Below are 20,286 nucleotides of genomic sequence, written 5' to 3'. Positions count from 1 at the left end.
TTCCTTCCAAGAAAGCCAGGTTAAGACATTTACAGGAAGTCTGGCTCATGGGATCCAGCATACACAGACCCTTATTTTGCAATCTTGTAAAATTGTGATGATAAAGCAGACGGTTACAGGATTTAAAAGTGCTATTATTTTCCTTCTTTGCATTTCCCTTTTGTCACATTTATTAAACATTTTAGTTTGTATTCTGTTGTACTCAACCTTTGGAGATTAGCCTTTGGAGATGTTACTGCACCATCCAGCCACAAGTCTAACTGTGGAGATGATAGTACTGCATCTTTTATTTCTTCATATGAAATCATCTGATCATATCAAGGAATCATCATCACACCCATCAATATTCAGCCACAACTCAAACTGGATACAGTTGTATCTTTTATTGCTTGGCTGAGAAGTGTTTCATACAGAAAAAAGTAGAGAAGAAGCTTGTTGACACAGGGCTACCTCACTATTCACCTCGTACGTGACGAAATAAGATTAGGAAAAGAGAATGTAGCTTGGTAAGATCACTATAGGGACAGCAGTAGATGATGTGATTTCTTATTCAACGAGGACAATAACTGATTTGTCAGGTTAGCCTACAGTTATTCCGTCTTGAGTGTCGTGTGCCTGACATTTTTGCATGCATTTTCCTTCACAGTTACAAGTGAAATCGATGTTTTCTCCTGGGGGTGCGAAAGAGAGAGGGAGCGCATTATCGTTGGTCAGCTGACCAGGAGCAAAAGCATGATTTCTCTCATCTTTTTAAAAAAACTTTATTTTTTAGGCTTTTTATTTTTCCGCATCATCCCTTACGGTTATAAAAAAGTGTGATTTCTACCATTTACCTTGAAACCATCGCTAAAGGAACAGGCATAACATTATTAGCACAGATGTTTGCATCAATATTTCATTTTGAAAATTAAGTAATTTATGGAATTTTCAAAATAATTCTGATCAATTGCAGTGCAAAGATGTAAACTTTAAAAAAGTCAGCCAGACCCACAAATACATTTCGCTTACCAGGAAAGGGAGTTTGTGTGTGTGTGGGGGTGGGGAGAGAAAAGTAAGGAGAGCACTCATAGTGAAGCTCGTAGATATACAATTAAGGATTTCTATTTGCAATTATCTTAAGGTATAAGAGGATAATGCAAACTTCTATTCACGTCGGGATGATCGAAGGCTGCAGAGGATGTCACGGTATTCTGCGGCTGCTGATCAGAACTGCCGCGCCTGTCGGTCTGTTGTTGTTGAGGTTGATGGGATTTGGTAGCGACAACTTCCGCTGCTGCCCAAAGGGACGAGCGGTGTTCGCCTCGCAATCAGGATCCACGTGCCGGGTAACACCCTGGCCCTTCCTGTCGATGACCAGGCGGACGTGGCCCACGTAGTTTTGGATGGAGGACCTCAAAGGTTGGAGGCCAATCTGCTGACTGACGCAGGCGCTGTCTGGGCTGGGGACGTCTCGTCCAGTGCCAGGTGAAGCTGCAGAAGAGACGATCTCAATGCCAGGGGGTCGGGTGGCAAAGATCTTGAAATTGGGTAAAGAAGCAGGATCAGAAGTGTTTAGCAGTTGATCAATCAGGGCAGCTGGCCCGTCATCATTCGACGACATTGCTGGCAAAGGCCTCGACAGCGGTGGGTTCTGAACGAGGCCATCAGTGTCGTTGATGTCGGAGCGAAAAAAATTTACAAGGTGAGTCGGAAGAGACAGAACCTCTCTCTGACCGGTTTGGGACAGGACGATGTCGAAATAATCACACAAACATGACAGGTCTTCCATTTGCTTGTTCATTTTTTCCACCACCTCGTTTTTTCTGATTTTACTGGCAGCCTGCTCCAGAGCCTGCGTGGACTGTTTGACACTTTCGTCAACAGCTTTCTTGAGGGCATCACCTCTCGATGTTATTTCCATTTTGAGACGCTGGACGTTGGCGTTACTAGAAACGGCGTCCACAGCTGTTACAAAAGAGCTGTAGTGTTGGTGAAGTGCGGGTAGAAGTACCTCACGTGTGTGCACATGCACGCGATTACACACCTCCTTTACCCGTCCCATCTCCTCAGCAACGTCCACCGTCACGTGCCCCTCGTGTGAGGTCAGTTTGCAGTCTCTACACACAGCCACGCGGCATCTCGTGCAGTAAAAGCGGAGATGCTCTGAAGTATGATGCGGACACAGGTCTTCAACGTTTGTCTCGTTATTTTCGTCATCACCCGAATCCTCTTCGAGGTAAAAGTTGTTCTGAAAGCCCAGTGCACCTGTTTCAGGTACAGCATAAGTCTTTCTGCACGTGGGGCATGCAAAGCGTGACCAGAGCAGCTGGTGATCAAGTTTTCCAGGCACTCTAGGCAGAATGAGTGGAAACATGGAAGAATTCTTGGCAACCTCAGACGCTCCAGGCACAAAACACAAAGGTGTCTCTCCGACAGTCGCCTGGCCATTTCGGTGTTGATTTGCGGCTAGGTCCCTTTAATTTGTTCCAGATCGAGTTTGTTTATTTGTCTGACCCCAGCATCGCTGGTAAAAGAAAAATAAAATTGTCAGATAACCATTTTCGGAGAAGAAATGATCTTGTCGGAGAGGTTCAAAAATTCTCAGTGAAAGCAATAATTAAGTTCCAAGAAGTTATTTTCACACAATTAAGCATGTTCTTATATTTGATGCATATCTTGAAAGATCAAGACTTTATATATTTGTTTTCAAGTTATGTGCTAAATCTGTGTCGGAAATACCGTGTGGTTTATTTTTGCTGACACTTATACTTCCTTTACAATATGTTTACACTTCTTTTTAGCGTGACTTCACATCTGCTGCTGGAAGTTCAACAAAGGAAAATGGCCAACAAGTTACAATAAAAATTAGTAACTAATTCTTTGGTGTGAGGGCAGTATTCGGACAGGTCAAAGTGTAACCCAGTGTAAACAACAATAACGTTTATCACGGACATGGTCTGTGCTGTTATCCTTCCGAAGCTGATTAAAAGGTTTAGTTTTACCTTCGCAGCATTAAAGAAAGATCCTACTACCCCAATATATGGCCAAGATACTAAAACACTTCCGTACAGGAAAACATTTAACCGAGTTGCAAGAGTAGTCCGAACACAATAATTTTGAGAGAGGCTACGTTATCGAGGTTTTAAATAAATTGACAAAATAAAGTTTGAACCTAAGGCTTCATTACCTGAGCTAGGCTGGAAAGGTGAGGACGTGCGTGGGGTGGCAATCTTTGTCAGTATACGGTGCGCCTGGTGGTGGTATCATGAATCAAACTGAAAACGCGGCTCATTTAACAGCAGAGCAACCAGGAAGTCAACGCTTTGGCTGTCGTCATTCTTACACAGGTGTTTAGATTTTCCCAGAAACTGTACTACCCGAAAGAGCGAAATAACTTCTATGTCTCAAAAAATATAATAATAATAAAAAATAAACATGACAAACTTAGTTCAAAATTTAAAGCAAATTGTAACTGGTACTTCAAACTAATTCTACAGCTTACCTGCCGAGCTCACCTTCCCCCCCCCCCCCCAACACCGATTTTCCACATTACCATGACTCCTGCCCTTGCCCCATCCCCCAACAGGTGTGATCAGCAGTAGAGTTGTGGAATGTTAAGTTAGGTGTGGATTGTCAAGCATGTCAGGGCTCGCACTATGCCGTCTGTTGTACTTTGCTATCTTGCTGTCACTTCCCGGTCCTTTTGTGGAGGTCTTGAATGTCTGGACTCATCCTCCATTCGGATAATGCAGGTCTATAAATAGCATGCACAAATATGGTCAACAAGACACATGAGGATTTTACATAGTTAAATTTTACATTGTAAATAGGAGAGCTTGGACATGTTCACCGAGCATAATTGTAGACAAATGTGATGAGTTTGACCTCTTTCTGTGCATAGTGATGTTTATAGACAGTATATATCCTATGAATTGTCCCCTTCCCCCCAGCATGCACACACCGTTCCCACGATTCACCCAGCTAGGAATAAGTATATTACACTAATCTACTCATCTAGACATTAGAAACAAAAATCGCACACCACCAGATTAAAAAGTTTTGTTTTGTCTCAAATGACAAAATCTGCAAGCGTCCAACAGCAGCGGTTCTCCTTTAATTGAAACCCAACAAACTCACTTGTCTCTCTCCAACATCACCCAACGGGAGGTGTGTTCTCTCTTCACACTTCAGCAATAGGTACTATGTCATTTTCAATTAATTTTATCATTACTGATGATAGATAACAAACAATAATTTCTTACATGTATGCACTTGGAACAACAATATATTTCATTTGCTGATGACATAGGCTTTACACCTTGTTCAGAAAGCATCACAAATGGCAGATGGTAAATGTCAGTATTTCATAGATGTACATGCTAGGGCACAAAGGTTATGACATCTTTCTGCATTTTAAGCTCTCAACACTGATATAACATCAATAGCATCAACTGATAAAGCATAAGTACATTCAAGTTATGAACACAAGTCTGTTCTTTTCGTAAGAGTAATATTGCACTATATGAGCTTTTTTTTTTGTTTTATTTTGTTTACCTCTATGGTATTAAACAGGACCAGAATTATGAGACAGCAAATTATTGTACATAACATCAGACACACACACACAAGCATACTCAAGCAAGCAGACATTTTAATACTGACTCACCTTTTACAAGCCCTACTTCGTCACTTCACCTTATGAAAAGCATGATAAAAAGGATGATCTGTCACTCAAAGCACAATCGAAGGTGTTGAATAATTTATGATTTATTTCATGGATCTGATACACAAATGCCTCAGAAAGACAAAGTCAAGGTATAAAAGCTTTCTTAGAAACACAATGCCATTGTGAACCTAACCACTGAAAGGTGCAAAGATCTGTTCACAGATTACTTACAACAAATGATGTAGTTCTTGAAAGGTAAGCATTATCAAGATAAACATTTCTGCGGAGGGATTTCCTAAGGCTTCACCTTTTTTTTCTGCTATGCTTGAATACCAAAACAAAGTACATATCAAATCACAGCCAATATCAAATGGTACATCAGCCTTTTCATTATATAAGACACAGTAATATACAAAAGGGGGTAAAACTGGAATAACTAGCAGGTTAACAATATCAAGAACCTCACAACTCTGATTATTTCTCTGTTTGTACACAATTCTAGGGATGTAATTCCCTGCTTGAAGCAATAAACATTTCAGAGTGGTTGGGTTTGAATGAGTATTAATTATAAAAACTGCCTTATCACATGCTAACAAAAATTAAAAAAAAGGAAACAATATGAAAGACAAAAATGCAGGCTTATCTGCATTTCACTTTCAGTTGCCATGGGTGGCCAAAGCTCGTGCACTTTCAAGGTTTTGTGTTGTATCACTGATGCTAGTACTTTGTGTGCTAATAGATCTTCAATTAATGTATGGTTTCAAAAGATTCTTTGAAAACTAAAGAACAGCTGTTTGTTAAATTGCAATAAATCAGCATATAAACTACACTAATTGAAACTCAAATACATTTCATACATTTGTTCTTGAAATACAAAACAAATGTTAGATGATAGATGAATGTTTGAAATCACCTTACAAAACCTGCTACAAAGCCACCACTTGCCTGCAACTTGGACAAGTTCGAAGCAAAAGTCTACTACTTTAAACAAAATCTATGAAACTATTTCCCTCAAATAATTTTCTTCCCCTTCAGCAATAAAGGTATTATTTTCATGGAAACATCATGAATTGTGATAATTGTTGGACTGCAATTTTAAACAAATGGTGTGGAATCAATGAATTCTTAAGTTTGAAAGCCACTGTAAGCTTCAGTCTTTAGAAGACCAATGTAAGGACACAACCCACACACACCTGTAAGCAAATGTGCTGCACACACATAGTTGCATGTTCTCTCTCATACAAACAACACACAGAATTAACAACTTTAAACCAAAATGTGAAAAAATTATATCAGTAATTTCAATACAAAGTACACTGTACACATAAAACTGATCTTCCACCTCTTTCATGAGTGAATAAAACTAAGTCTGAATTAAACATTCTTAACGAAGACATATTTTATATTATTTTTACACTATAGAAGCAATCTGCTCTGATGAAGCATTTTTCAAGTTTAAAAAAGAACAAAAAAAAAGCTACACACTTCTGAAAGAACTTTCCCTTGTTGAAATAAAAATAAATGATTTAAGGGCCATAATAGTAATTAAGCTTAGTACACTCTCACCAACAGCCATGAGACTAATGATTGAGATGTAATACTGATAGGCATAATGTCGTATCTACCTGTTTCTAGGCCATTTGATGTCTGAAAGGATGCAAATCATTGCAAATAAATTGTGAATTAGAAAAGAAACAAGGGATAACCCTCCTCCAGGCCAACTCATTATGAATATAAAGCAAGGGAGCTACCAGTGGGAAACTGAAAATTATTTTTCTTCTTTGTTCAAGATGCTTTTAAAAGTTGAATGCTGAGCAAGATGTGCTGTGTTTACCATATCTGTGAGCACTACAAGTTCAATAGCTATAGACTGGAGGTATCTTGATGTACTTTAGAAAATGGCAACAGCCCATGGGTGTGCTATCTCCCAGCAATTCTCAGAGCGCTTTTCCTCCCAGCCACAACTACAGCTCAGAAAGTTATCTCTCCACAAGAAAAATTATGGATGGCAATCTAGTAGTAGTAGTAATAATAAACAAAAATTCTTAAGGGAATGCAGTAGTCAACAAGTGATGTACTCAACATCAGTAACTGCACATCAGACTTGTTCTCTGAAAGCCTACAAATTAAGGCTGCAAAACTGACTGGCAAAGATTTGGCATCCACAATCAATTATCTCAAAGAAAATGATATGTCTTAAGCTAATCAGATATATAGATTCCACTTCTTATTTACATAATGATTTCTTTCTTCTTGACTACCTATAAGCAGTCTTAACTTGGCATCTAAAGATAAATTTGTTAGCCTATTAATTTTTGACTCTGTCTCGCTCCACTCCTCTTTGACTAACCAAGCCATGTCTGAAGTTCAGTCTGAAATGTTTTTACTTTCATTGAACAGCCTCTGTTGGATTTATGATTCTTTAGACTTTATAGAAATGTAGAGGCTGTCTGCTGTTCTTTACATATCAAAGTAGTTGTGATTAGCCTCACCAAAACTATTATTCAACTTCATCAAATCAACACATTCTGTATTGCATCTTCATCATTGCTTTCTCACATCATCATGTTTTGTCTTGTCTTTAAATGCATGGACCTGCTTCACTACATGAGACATGGTAGATGCCTCAAAAAGCAGTCCTGATATTTCTCTTTTCTGGAAGATAGGGCCTCTTCTTTCCCCACCCGCAACCACCACCAGCAAGTCTCCTTCCACCTGTCAACTCATTGATCTTTGACCTCACGGAGTGATGGGGGAGGGGAGGTGAACACCCTGACTGTGTAGAACTTTAAAATGATTACAGATCCTGCTCATGACATTTCTTCTTTCTAGGGCAGAAAAAGATTTTCTGAAGGTGGAGAATAACAAGCTATAATGAGCAGCAAGCCAAAACTATTCAGTCCAAACATGGAAAGATCTGATATATCTATTTGATAAAGTATATCAGCCAATCAAAGATACACAAATATCAAACTGCAAATACTGAATAAAAAATGCAATCAACTGATGATGGAAATGTGATTTGAAGATTTAAAGAAAAATACATGGATGGATGCTGTGTTTGTTAAGATTATTGGACTAGGAAGAACTAAAAGCAAGTAGGAATTTCAACAGTGTAGTATCTTTTCTTAAAATGTATCAATATAAGAACAGATAAAACCATTACCCACTCACAGAAGCAGCTTGGCAGTCATTTAGCAGAAAAAAAATTGAAGAGTGAGGTGTTAGAGACCACACTTTTAGTGAAGCCAGCTATTTTTCAGTAAAGGCAGTGTCTATCTCTTCTCTTTCTGTCTTACCTTCACCCAACCCTCTGATGAGTCAGGTACCCAAGTTGGCTGCGCCACATGGGTATGGAACCAGTGCTGCTATGTTCAGACACCAGTGCGCAAACCAATTGTTTAACAGAGGTTATATTTAACACAGGTGTTGAAGTGGATCATAAAAAAATATCAAAGCATGCAGCTGATGCATGAAAATAAACATTCATGGGCTAAATAAAAGGCATTGTTTAAAATAACTTGAAAAATATAAACATTGTAAAAGTTATTGTTATGAAGCAGATGTGACTTCAATAGCTGACAAAACTGAAATGTTGATTAAAAAAAAAAACAGAATAGGTTTGAGACAACTAAGTTGCAAGGAAAGGAGATCAAAATGGGATAGGACCGTAGGGTAATGTTTGGAAAAGAAGAAAGTCGTTTTAATACGGCATGAAAATCACAACACAGCCAGCTTGTTGATGCGGTCCCAATGGAAAAGAGTAATTGCTGTTACACTGTCAATTCAGAATTCTTCCTTTTTCTCTACCCACTCTTTTCCCTCAAAACAAATGCACAAAACACAGGAACAAAGCAAAATTGCTTAAAACCATTCTTTCCCCAAGAGTTTCAAGACATTCTGGGAGGAAAAAGTAAAACAATCTCGAATCAGATGTGAAGATTTTTCACAGCTCAGACAAGTCTGTATTTGAACGCCACAAGAAGAGGATCTGATCCCTATTCAGGCCATGTGTCACGTGGTGAGGTAGTCTAGTGCCTTGTCTCTGTCTAACTGGTGTTTGATTAGAGCTGTTTGGATACGCTCTCCTGTGAAGCCCAATTCAGTGAACTGTTGGTATAAGTCAAGGAATTGCTCAGCCTGCACACAGAGATAAATATCTTCAAAGATTACTGCAAGTTGCTTTTAAACACTTTTCCTTGTCCTACTATGAACACATGATGCAATCATTTCCATATATCGATTTCAAAACGTAGTTCAGTCAAAACTGAATAATTAGTTGAACTGGCTCTGGATATCAACTACAGCTACCAGGCCATCTTTAATATATCCGCCACCTACCCACTATTGAATCCTAAATGTGGACTGAAAACACACCTCTTACGTAAACATTATTCCTAACAACCTTTCCCACCATGCTCATCCTTTTTCACACCCTTCCCTGCTTGTCTTTATCATGACACTCTCAGTTCTTGTTATTTGGTTTATCTTTGCACTTGCTGAACTTGTTTTTAATCATTATTAGCACTTTGTTCTTAGTTCATGTGTTACTTGTTTGTTTTCCTGTTCCTCGTATACTGTCCATGTCTCGTTCTTTTTCTTAGGCCTAAGAGCATGCTCCTTAACAGTGAGTATGCGCTTTACAAATGTTGCATTTATTATCATTATCCACTCCAGTTAATATATTTATGGTCAGAATTACACAGTGAATAAGTCTGGTCCAGTATTCTTTATGATCACATCAAAAAAGACCTGCTAGTCATTTTCTGTGACTAGGAAATAACTAGAAATAGCATCCCCTTCTCTCCTCCCAACAAAAGAGGAAATAAAATCTACCTCTTTATGTGATTGAACATATCTTTTTTGATATCCTTTCAGGGGAAAAAACCCATCTCTTTATGTTACCAAACATACCTTTTATGATTTTGGAAAAAACCCACCTCTTTATGTGATCAAACCCACCTTTTTGATATCATTTCGGAAAAGCTGCAGCCCAGTTTCTGCAAGTTCTGGCTTAAACTTTTTCTCAACCAGCTTGTCCACATTAAGAAGATGATCTAGAACCTAAAGAACAGAAAAAGAACTATACAACAGAAAACGTAAGAGAAATGGTCAGTTCTTACAACACATAAAAAAAAATCTAAAAAAATACTCATGTAGAAAAATTCTGTATAAACACAGATGAAATAGTTGCAAGCCTAATATAAGTTTATCTATTCCATTGTCTACCTTAATTATGCCTGCAGCAGAACTGAATTTTTGTTATATCAAAACATAAATTTTTCCCATTTTATAAACAGTTCCCTTATTTGATATTGCAAGAATTTAAATTAAAAAAATGTTTCATTCATGCAGCAAACCAGCATGGGCAGAACGCAGTGCATGAGAAAGGAAAAAAAAGACTGCAGTACTGCTTGATGATTGACAAATAACCTAACACTGACCTCTTTTTCATCTGCACCAAACTTTTGTACAGCCCTGGCTGCACGTGATCGTGAGAAACCCATGGATGTCAAAGTGTTAACAAAACCCTGGGCTTCAGCAGAAAGACTAGAATAGGGGTCAGCCTCAGGTGGTGGTGTTATCAAGGTAGCTGAAGGTTGTGGAATGGGACTGACACGTTGATTAGGTGATGGACTGCTGCTTGATCCTGATCGTGGGTCAGGGGAGTATGATCTAGGAGGTGGGGGAAGAGGTTTGTAGGGATTCCAAAGCTGAAAAAAGTCCAAAAAGTTCCACCATATAGAAAAACACACTTGCTTGAAAAAAAAAATCAATGAAACAAAGTATACCAAAACCATGAAAATCCACTGTCTTATTCATGGAGAAAACAAATCCAGTAAATTGTTAAAAAGGGCATAGGGAATGGCAATGCTATCATAGCCTTTGTTGCACATTCCAGATAAAGGTCATATTAAGTTATGAAACTGAGTTCAGAAGAAATCTGTGCTCTACTTCACGTTTTGAATTTTTTAAAATGAAATATTTCAGTTACCTGTGGTGTCTGAGTCTGTGATGCAGAAACCTGAGCTGCATTTCCTCCTCTAGATATGGAGAGGTCTGGAGTGCTCTGTGTACTACGAAGTGCCCCATTCCTACCCACGTCAAAACCATTAACTGCAGGCAGTCCCGGCCCATCTACAACACCATTTCCAAAAGGATTATATTTGTTTTCCATTCCCAGCACAGTGCCCATGGAGCTCCCCCCAGCATGAGGAAATGAGAGGGTGGGATTTGTGGTTGCCTGCTGGCTTTGGTGTTGACTTGCCGCCGCCGCTGGCTGTGACTTGTGAACACTGAATAAGACTGAAGCACCCGAGAAAGTGTATGCACTTTGTGATAAAGGTTCATCCACATAGGAGACTGGAATGATGCTGGCACTAGATTCATCGAGTTGGATAAACGAGTTGTTTATCGGACCATCAGTAAAATCTGAAGTCAGGGCTGATGTATCTATGCTCTGTCCATGGGATCTAATTGGTGGCAGCACATGTTTGGGAAACTTTCCAATCATCTGTTGTGGAAGAGGAGAAGAATGTCCTGAAAACCCTGGACTGACATTAAGATCAGTGATGTTCGTTTGTTTTGATGCCAGTTCGCTTTGGTAACTGACTGTCTGCTGGCTGTAGTCTGATCTGATCTGAACATAGTCCCCTTCACCAGTTGGCTCAATGAAAAGTCTCGAGCCAGACAGGTGCTGAGCTACTTTTTCTGACACTTCAGTTGCACTCCTATCTTCATTATCTTGTGAGCTATTTCTTATATCATCATTTCCACCTACAATGGATATAGCTAGAGTAGAAGTACCACTCTTACCAACCACCTCTTCCTCATTTTGGGTCACCCCTGTCTCATTGGTAACTGCAAAAGTCTGAGTATCAGGATTTAGCGAAGGCTCTTCACCAGCTCCTCCCATGTTTGAGCCACCCAGCAGGCATCTCAGCTCTTCCATATCATCTATAGTTTGAAGTTCAAGAGCTTCAAATGGATCTCCCTCTTGCTCAAACATTGCCAAGTCCACCTGTGCCTTACCTTCCCCAGGTGGTGATCGCAGTTTGTCCTTGCTGGTTTGGGAAGCCAGGATGGTAATTGGAGTCAGAATGGTGTTGCTGTTCATGGAGGATGCTGCTTGTAGCTGCCAGGGCAGTTTAGATGGGTGAGGCTGACTGTGTGTTTCACTGTCTTCACCTAAAGACTCAGGCTCCTCTGGAGCTGCCGCTGGAGTTTCTTCCTCCAAATCTGATGAGTCAGACTCTGACTGTGCAGCAGCTATAGCCGCTTTAGCTTTCTCCCCAATCTCTTTTTTGGCTGCAGCCTTGACCTTTGCTTCTTCACGTGCTCTTGCCCATGCCAAGACTGCTTCCTCTGTGTCATATGTATACTAGAGTGGGGGCAAAAAACACAACAGCATTGCAATGTTAGGATTAGATGCACAGCATAACTCAGCTATCTATCTAAAGGTTAATTAGTAAATATATGTTTAGTGCCAAAAATACTATTTGATAATCAGCTTAAATGACAGAATTGTGAAGACTTTTACCTTAATAAGGGCTCTGGATTAAACCTATTACATGAAAAAAAAGGTATATTTCATACTGCCAGAAGAACAGAATCACAAAATGCTACTACCTCTTCATGCAGAGCCTGGCATGGTGCAGGCCTTTGAAGAAGTTCTGGTGGAAGGATTGCCTGTTGTTAGAAATAGTTTTTAGAAACATAGCCTGCATATGACAGAATCATAAAATTTTTCTCGACTTAATTATGAGGAAAAAAAAAAGACTGACATCTCGAGTCACGGAATGTTTTCCCACTGCTTTCAGCTTTCAGCAAATTGTTACTGTTGGGATGCTTTCTTCAGTGCTCATAAGATGAAGTGTAGTTGTATTCACGTGAAGTGAAAATGGTTTTGTAGCTTTATAATATTTTAAAAATATTTTTAAAAGCCTCATTTGCAAGAAAAAAGAAATCTTTGGTGCTGCAACCTTTGGAGGAGGACGAAAGGCCATTCCAATTTTAAAAGGCACTCCATCCAGTGCACAGTGGCTAGAACCAAGACCGATGCCTGCATGTAAAGAAAAAGCTATCGTTATTATAAAGTAATAGTTATTTATATGTTCAGGTTTCAGCAAGCAAACTTTATATACCTGAAACCTGAGCACAAGAACACAAACATAAGTAAGCTGCAGAAACAAAATCTGCTATTGCTGAATTTAGTTCAAAGACACCCACTTATCACTGAATACATTTTATGTTTTAAAATATCAATATTTCATTAAGAAGTAACAACAAAAATGACAAGTTTGAGATATACTAAATTTGATATATACAAATAACATTTGACTCACTACACCTGGGTGACTACATAGCAGAAGCACCACAGCCACAGTCGGGAGTGAGACATCATATTCACTATAGTGGACACTCTAGGTTATTTTTAAAAATTAAGATTAATACTGAAAGTGCAATCATAAATGACTACAGCTACACTACTTTAGTATCATAAAGATCAAATTTAGAATATTAAATAGTAAGTTAGCTTTAATCTGGAGTGTCATTCACTGGGACAAGCACACTGGAAAAAAGTTTTATTTTTCAGTTTAAGACATATGGCAGAAACGTCTCCTACAGAGACCCAGCTACAGCAGTCAAGACTCATTTTACAGGCTAAACAGAGAAAAACAGGTGACAATCATAAGAACAGGTTATTCCAGATTCAGGTGTCATATGTTCACCAATTTCCCCAAAGTACCCAGAGTGCCTCTGCAGCATGGCCCCAATGATAATAGTCCACTTTCTGCAGGACTGTCTAGCGCTCCAAAAACTATAAGCAAAGACATGCCTGTTGACACACCACTGAAAGGAAAGATTTTCGGATCTCTGTAGTGTCTACAGCACACAGAAGACTATCAGGGCTTCTGGGGTCACTGGTTAAGCATTCAAAGACGACACATAGTGAGTCTGAGGTATTCTTCATTCAACAAACAAAAAAAAAGATCTAGTGCAGAAATGTGAAATTTATTGGAAGAACATCACTGTATAATTCCTCCTGCCAAGTTATTTACAATGGCAAACTCATTAACCTTTCGTAATGAAGACCGGCATAAGACAGGGCTGCATATTATCTTCAATAATCTTCCTGATGGTCATAGACTGAATTATGCGCAAGACAACACCGGTATCCAGTGGACCTTCACCAAACAGCTAGAGGACCTGGGCTCCGGTGCATAGGCGGTCTTAACTTTTCGTCTTGCTTAACCCGCTTTTCGTCTTGGCTAAGTTCGCGGTCTCAAGCCTGTTGCATGAGCGATCTCAGCCCCTTGCTTAGCTGAGAAACGGGTCAGGTCAGCCCGGCGGTCGAGGTCAGCGATATAAATAAATTCGTCCGGGAGCGGCCTTGCCAACCGTATATTCCACCAATGAAAACTGCGCTACAGCGATGGTGCTGAGCCGCGAAATTCGTCTGCACACCATGGTTGAAACGAAGGAGAGATGTGCGACAGCGAAATATTAGTCTTAATCGAGGAGGTTACCAGGGAGAAGAAGAGGCTTTACCAGAAAAAGATGAAATAAGAAAGAAATGAAACAATTTAAAATCTTCCACAATTTCATCTCGCAGTCGTCAAAAACATCCACCAACGGGCGGGGGCAACCACCAGAAACACCAGTGATAAACGGAGAAAGTGATAAATATTTTAGATGATTGCAGACAACTGATGGCCGGCATAAACATCGAAGGTTAGTCATTTTGTTTACCTGTGTAGACTTATTTTTTCACGTCTGTGTCATCCGCAGAAAAAGATCTAGATACCGAGAGAATGCAAATGCAAAGCCGATAGTCAGCACACAACAGCCGGTTTAGAAAATAAATATTTCCATCCGAAATACAGTTATTTAAAATGACTAGGTACATTTCTCATTTAGTTTTTGTGACAGGTGGTGAATCATTTACACTGGTTCCTCAAGAAGTCTTTTGTAATAGGGGAGAGTAATAAAATAATATTGACATATGTAGGAGGTGCAATATATGTACTCATGTAGAACACCCCAGTTCCATCTTCTAATTCAATAATGGAAATGCTTTTGTTAGAAGTATATGCAGATGTATTATTTTCTTGCATAACAAGCAAGAAGGAATTGAACATTTCAGACGATGTTTTCAAATGGGAAATTTTAAAAATGTACTTTATATCACATAGATATTCCTGATGGTAAGTTTGAACAAAACATAAAATATTAAGGAAAAGCGCCAATATTTTTTGTACTTTACTTCCAAAGCTGGCTTAAAATTATAAATTATTTAATTCAAGTGCCAAACATAGACTATGACATAATTTGGGAGGTGTACACAGCAGGTTTGTCTGTACATCCACAGTCAATTTGGACATTTAACCAGTTTTAACTACAAGTCTAATACATGTTACAGTACCAGTGTTCTACAGTTTAGATTCCAGTAGACACTGATCAGCTTCTGAGTGACATGGAAGTGCAGTGTCTACATTCTTTACCAGTTGCATGTTATAAAGTTCTGAAATAGCTATACCTGGGTCCAGTGAAAAGTGCTAAATATTAACTCTAAAGAGAAAAACATGTCCTTCACAATCCCACCAGCAGCATGTAGTAAATATCAACATTACTGCTTTTTATAGTTACTTTGCATCACAAAGAATAACAAGCAAGATAACAAGCAGGTGATGTACCAAGCAGCCAGTATTCCATCCGTCAATTGAGTCATCTGAAGAAAAACAAAATACCTGATGATACAAGAGAATCCACAACAAAGATTAAAGAAAGAAAAACTTTGTATCTCCTGGACAGTGAACTTGATCATGTTAAAAAAGAATCGCAATTGATGGAAATCAAAATAAATCTGGCACAGGCTGAGGTAACAAATATTACATGGAAAAACAGATGGAAAATGAATTGGTAATGCCGGCTGCTCAAAGTGTTGATCAACTGGTTGAGGCGGATGCTGCTATTCAGCCAAAGTCAAATTGAATAATAAATGTTGTGACCATTCAGTTAGAAATTATGACAGCACTATGGAACACCTGATGATTTTTGCTGCTTTGGCAGGGATGTATCTGATGTCACACAATATATTCTGGAGCACTGGATATTAAAGGGGAGGAGTTTATGTATTTCTAAACCATGATGCAAACAAAAGGGTGCAATATATTATAACATGGAGTAAAGACACATACTAACCAGCCCACAAGCAAAACTTGTGCATTTTAACCCTGACAAAGCAAAGACAGTATTTACCATAGTTGTTCCTGAAGAAAATGGAACCAATTTTTGAGAACATCATTGGTTCTCTTAATGGTGTCACTTGTTGAGCTGTGGGCACAGTTGAACTTTTCCTTGTAAAAAAAGGGGATACTAAGCCAATCAGTCAGCGGGTAGCTTCTGTCTCCCATATTCATCCCATGTCAATGCCAAAAGTGTCAGCCACTACAACTTGCATTATGCCTTGTTGCATAAAATTGTAATGCCACCATCACCTGCAAAAGACATAGGAAACATTATTGACCCCAATGATTTATATATTTTAGTACTCACATCTCAACGAAACTGTCCATTTTTAGTTAAAAAGGACGATGTGAACATTAACCTATTATGATTATTTACCTCTTGAGCCACATGCTTACAACTTGAGACATACTGCAAGGAACTGCCTGTCAAATTGATAAACATGTATTAAATCAAACTATATTGGAGTTTCTGGGTGCTCTGCTACTTTATTCTGTGTTGTTTTACTTAAATACAATGACATCAATTTTTTTAATAATGTTAATGTTAATAATACTCTAAAACAATACTTGGAGCACAGTGGATGGGCCAGAATTGTGCCTCTGCTCATATGAGCCAAGTATAGCAAACTGTGAATTTTCTTGGATTATTGCTGTCACCAGAGTGAAAGTAGAAAATTTTCATTACTTTTATTGCAAAGTTCAAGTTTTATCCTTTCCAAAAATGTATTGGTTTTGTGGTCTCATGTTTACCTGAGAGCATCAATAATAACAACAAACATCACCCACTGTCGTCAACACCGTCTTCAGTTATACGCCATTGTTTTATTGTGTAACTATATTTTCATGTCATTCTAACATTATTAAATATTTTTAACGTAATGCTGTCAATTACACTTATTAATTATATATTTATATAGTGGTGGTGACTGTAGTCTTACCTGCAACAAAGGCGGAATAGAGTCTTTTCGTTGAAAATGATGGTCGAAATCATTTTCCATTGTTATGTTCGCTCGACGGAATCAAAAATGATGAAACAAATCGACGTCATACATTTCAAATGGATTTGATGGATCGCTGAAGTAGTGAAAAATCTGTATCTGTCAATGGTATATGCAGAGCAAATTAATAAACAACACGATCAAGCGCCTCTGTCACTACGAAAGCCGCCGTACGGTCATGCGTAAGCAGCGTGTCGCGGCTAAGCAAGGAGTTAAGACAGGGGGGGACCAGTCTCAAATTTTAAGACTAAGACCGCTTGCTTAGCGAGTTGAGACCGCCCATGCACCGCGCTTAGCAGGCGTCTTAGGTTAAGACAGCGTGCTTGGCTTAACTGCGGTCTTAACTCGAGTTAAGACCGCCTATGCACCGGAGCCCTTGACTTTGCAGATAACATTAGTCTCCTATCTCATCGGCAACAACATACACAAACCAAACTGAGTAAGCTAGCAGAGGAAGTGGAGAAGACTGACTTAAATCTCAACAGAAAGAAGACATAAGTGATGAGAATCAACAACAAGCAGGAACTCTCAAACCAACTTCAAGGAGAGAACATCCTGGAAACAGACCGCTTCACATATCTGGGAAGCATGGTCAACAAGGGCAGTGGAGCAGACGATGACATCAAAAGCCGCATCAACAAGGCCAGGCATGCTTTCAACAGCCTACGCCCTATCTGGAATAGGACACATCCTGCGCAAACCAGCTGAAACCACTGCCAAGCAGGCACTTGACTGGAATCATCAGGGGAAGAGGAGAGTTGGGAGACCAAAGCAGACATGGAAAAAAACAGTAGAAAGTAAGTCAAAGGACGTTGGAACCATATGGGGCCAACTGAAGGGGGCTGCCCAAAACTGAGTCTGCTAGCGAGGTGTTGTTGCAGCCCTATGCTCCTTGAAGAGTAACTAGGACTAAACTAACAAAACTAATCACTGTATAAACAAAAGACAGTGAAAAATGTTATACCATTGTTCTGATTTGGAGTTTGATATGCTGCTTGCTTGTAGGCCATATTCCTGTAAAAATAAAACTTGTCATTGTTTCAATGTAGTACTAATATCTGCGCTCTGGAATATATACTGAAATTAAATGTTAAAACCAAATTTGCTCATTCTAACATCTTGGCCACTGATTAATTGAATACAGGAAGATAAAAAAATCTTAAAGATTTAAGTTGATAAAAAATGGAAAATACGGTATTACAGGACTGGAGTGTTAGAAGAAACTTCTAAATTTATAACTAAAAATAAATTAGTCAATGTCATAAACATACACATAACAAAGCTTCACAATTCTCACCCTGAAAAACAGTCCTAATTATAATCCATATGTAAATGATCTAGGAAAATTTCACATAACAAAGTTAAAATTAACGCTAAATACACGATCATATTTCAATGAGCAAACATCTTCCTCGTTGTATACTGCTTGCAGTATGAGAAGATCCTTTCTTTCTACCAGAAAATTATTGAATAATAAGTAAAAATTAATTATATTAAATTAAATAGTGATTCGGAATCGACAGTAGGCTGAAGAAAATTCCATATGGTATATGGACAATGATTGTATCTGTATGTCTTACAAGTGTAACAGATCTTTTTAAATACTTGTCTTTACAACGGTGAGTCATTATCGTCTGACTGTCGTTGCAACGTAATTTTCCTTCTGTTGTTTGCACTGTTATCTTATTATGTTTAAACCTTATTATAAAACAAAGAGTTCTGAATCTAGAATCTTCCTGCACCACGAAAAGGTTGAAACTAAAGACTGAAGTTAAAAAACTTTGACATCTGACATTTCTGAAACTCTCATTTCATTTGTTTGGTTAATGAATAAGCATCTTCACAGAGGACAAAAGATAAACAACCGATGACTACTGCATGAAAACAAGGAAACTTAACATTTGTTCGTAGGCTTCAGAATTACCTGATTGTACAGACGTTTCAGACGTAAACTACCAGAAACAGGCGTTTTCTATTTGTTCTTGCTCACTAAGATCGTCGGCCATCATGAGCCTTTGACGTCACTTCCCAAAATAAAGAGAAGGGAGGCCACTTTTGGATCAGTTTAGTTTGTAGACCTGGGTTGTCTCTCTTACACTGCTTAGTCATACATCGCCACCCACTCCTTATTTTATCTGCATTTACAACTAGATATAAGGCCAGTGGTTGTAAACACCAGGTCAAGAAAGGGAAGATACGAAGTTACTACATGTACTGGTGTACACCGTGTCAGAAACTGAACTAATCCAGAATTAACAGATGGATCATCCAAAGAGAACTATACGTGGCGGAGATGAGGTATCAACACTCAGTCCACGATATTCACTGTCAGCGACATGCTTGTTATTATCTCGTCATTGAAGAATCTACAATATGCGTCTGTGTGCGAAAAGTTTTGGCGCTCAGAAAAACACAATGAGCACGTGCCCTCCCTTGTCTCTCTCTCAACGGGGAAAAGGGGGGGGGGGGAACCCACAAAAAACCGAACATGTACCACATGTGACTTATTCATTAATTTCAAAAAAAAAAATCCTCGTCAAAAAGGCACCAACCCCCATCTTTCGACATGCTTTAATTTTCTCTCTTGTTCTTTTAATGTGTTTGTTTTGTAGTAGTGCTTCCTTTCCTTTGATCGAAAGCTCGATGTGAAAAAAACATAATCTTTGCTTATTCAATTACAATCGTAAAAATTTCTCAGTTGTTTGTGTGTGTCTATCCACAGAAAAAAAGTAAAACGTCAGCGTCAGTTCTTCTGCAGGGGAGTGAACACGAACTAATATCCCTGGACTGCTGGCAGACTATTCCCCCCCCACCCCCCCCAGTTAACTGCTAAAGCGAGGCATGAGTCGACAAAGCTTCCGGTTTAGTCACATTCTTTGTTTAGGCTCGCCGAGACTAACAGCGAACTTCACAAGAGCCTATAAGCGTTGGTCTCGGCAGACAGACAGCAGTCCACCTTTAGACGTCCGTACTGGAGTGCCAAATAAAAAACAAAAACAAAGCACACACATGAGAAATGATAAATGCTTTAAACTCAAAGAAGCATGCACATTTAAACAGCAGACAATTATCTGCGACTATCACTTGCAAGAAATAGATAAATAGAAAGAAATGAAAAAATATACCCTCAAAGGAAAAAAAACTTTGTTACCCTTTTTAGTACATTTCAAATAAAGATGTGTTTAAATTTTTTAATTTTATTTAAAACGTTTTAGTCTTTTTGAATTTCATTTTTGTTGTTAATGTTGTTATTTACTTTGTGACTTTATTCCCTTCTTATAGGTTGACTTAGGGGAGATAACCATAGTTTACTAGTCCTAGAGTAGCAGTTACCTATCTTCCCTAAGTTGGTCAATACGATATTTAAAAATTAAATTATTTAACTATTTGT

General features: G+C 38.7%; 2 protein-coding genes across 2 annotated transcripts; both read right to left on the bottom strand.

Annotated features, from left to right (window-relative positions):
• Nucleotides 1–271: 271 nt before the first annotated feature.
• LOC112554265 (tripartite motif-containing protein 3-like) lies at nt 272–3,457 on the bottom strand. The gene is made up of 2 exons (XM_025221972.1): nt 3,167–3,457; nt 272–2,503 (listed from the first exon to the last, which is right to left on the bottom strand). The coding sequence occupies exon 2, from the start codon at nt 2,351–2,353 to the stop codon at nt 1,181–1,183; it is 1,173 nt and encodes a 390-aa protein (XP_025077757.1). The 5' UTR covers nt 2,354–2,503; nt 3,167–3,457; the 3' UTR covers nt 272–1,180.
• Nucleotides 3,458–7,859: 4,402 nt separating this feature from the next.
• LOC112554263 lies at nt 7,860–18,945 on the bottom strand. Its single transcript, XM_025221970.1, has 8 exons — nt 18,820–18,945; nt 17,860–17,909; nt 12,628–12,707; nt 12,275–12,334; nt 10,641–12,026; nt 10,090–10,359; nt 9,608–9,709; nt 7,860–8,785 (listed from the first exon to the last, which is right to left on the bottom strand). The coding sequence occupies exons 2-8, from the start codon at nt 17,903–17,905 to the stop codon at nt 8,660–8,662; spliced, it is 2,070 nt and encodes a 689-aa protein (XP_025077755.1). The 5' UTR covers nt 17,906–17,909; nt 18,820–18,945; the 3' UTR covers nt 7,860–8,659.
• Between the last annotated feature and the right edge of the window lie 1,341 nt (nt 18,946–20,286).

The sequence above is a fragment of the Pomacea canaliculata genome, linkage group LG13 (assembly GCF_003073045.1).
Source record: "Pomacea canaliculata isolate SZHN2017 linkage group LG13, ASM307304v1, whole genome shotgun sequence".
Taxonomy (NCBI): domain Eukaryota; kingdom Metazoa; phylum Mollusca; class Gastropoda; order Architaenioglossa; family Ampullariidae; genus Pomacea; species Pomacea canaliculata.
This window is presented reverse-complemented; position numbering and strand designations above follow the sequence as displayed.

Excerpts from the sequence above, each read along its gene's own strand:
- LOC112554265 (XM_025221972.1), bottom strand. The coding sequence starts at position 2,353 with ATGTTTCCACTCATTCTGCCTAGAGTGCCTGGAAAACTTGATCACCAG.
- LOC112554263 (XM_025221970.1), bottom strand. The coding sequence starts at position 17,905 with ATGGCCTACAAGCAAGCAGCATATCAAACTCCAAATCAGAACAATG. Across the intron at positions 12,335-12,627 it reads CCTTTCGTCCTCCTCCAAAG|GCAATCCTTCCACCAGAACT; the intron begins GTTGCAGCACCA and ends TTCTAACAACAG. Across the intron at positions 9,710-10,089 it reads TTGGTGCAGATGAAAAAGAG|GTTCTAGATCATCTTCTTAA; the intron begins GTCAGTGTTAGG and ends TCTGTTCTTTAG.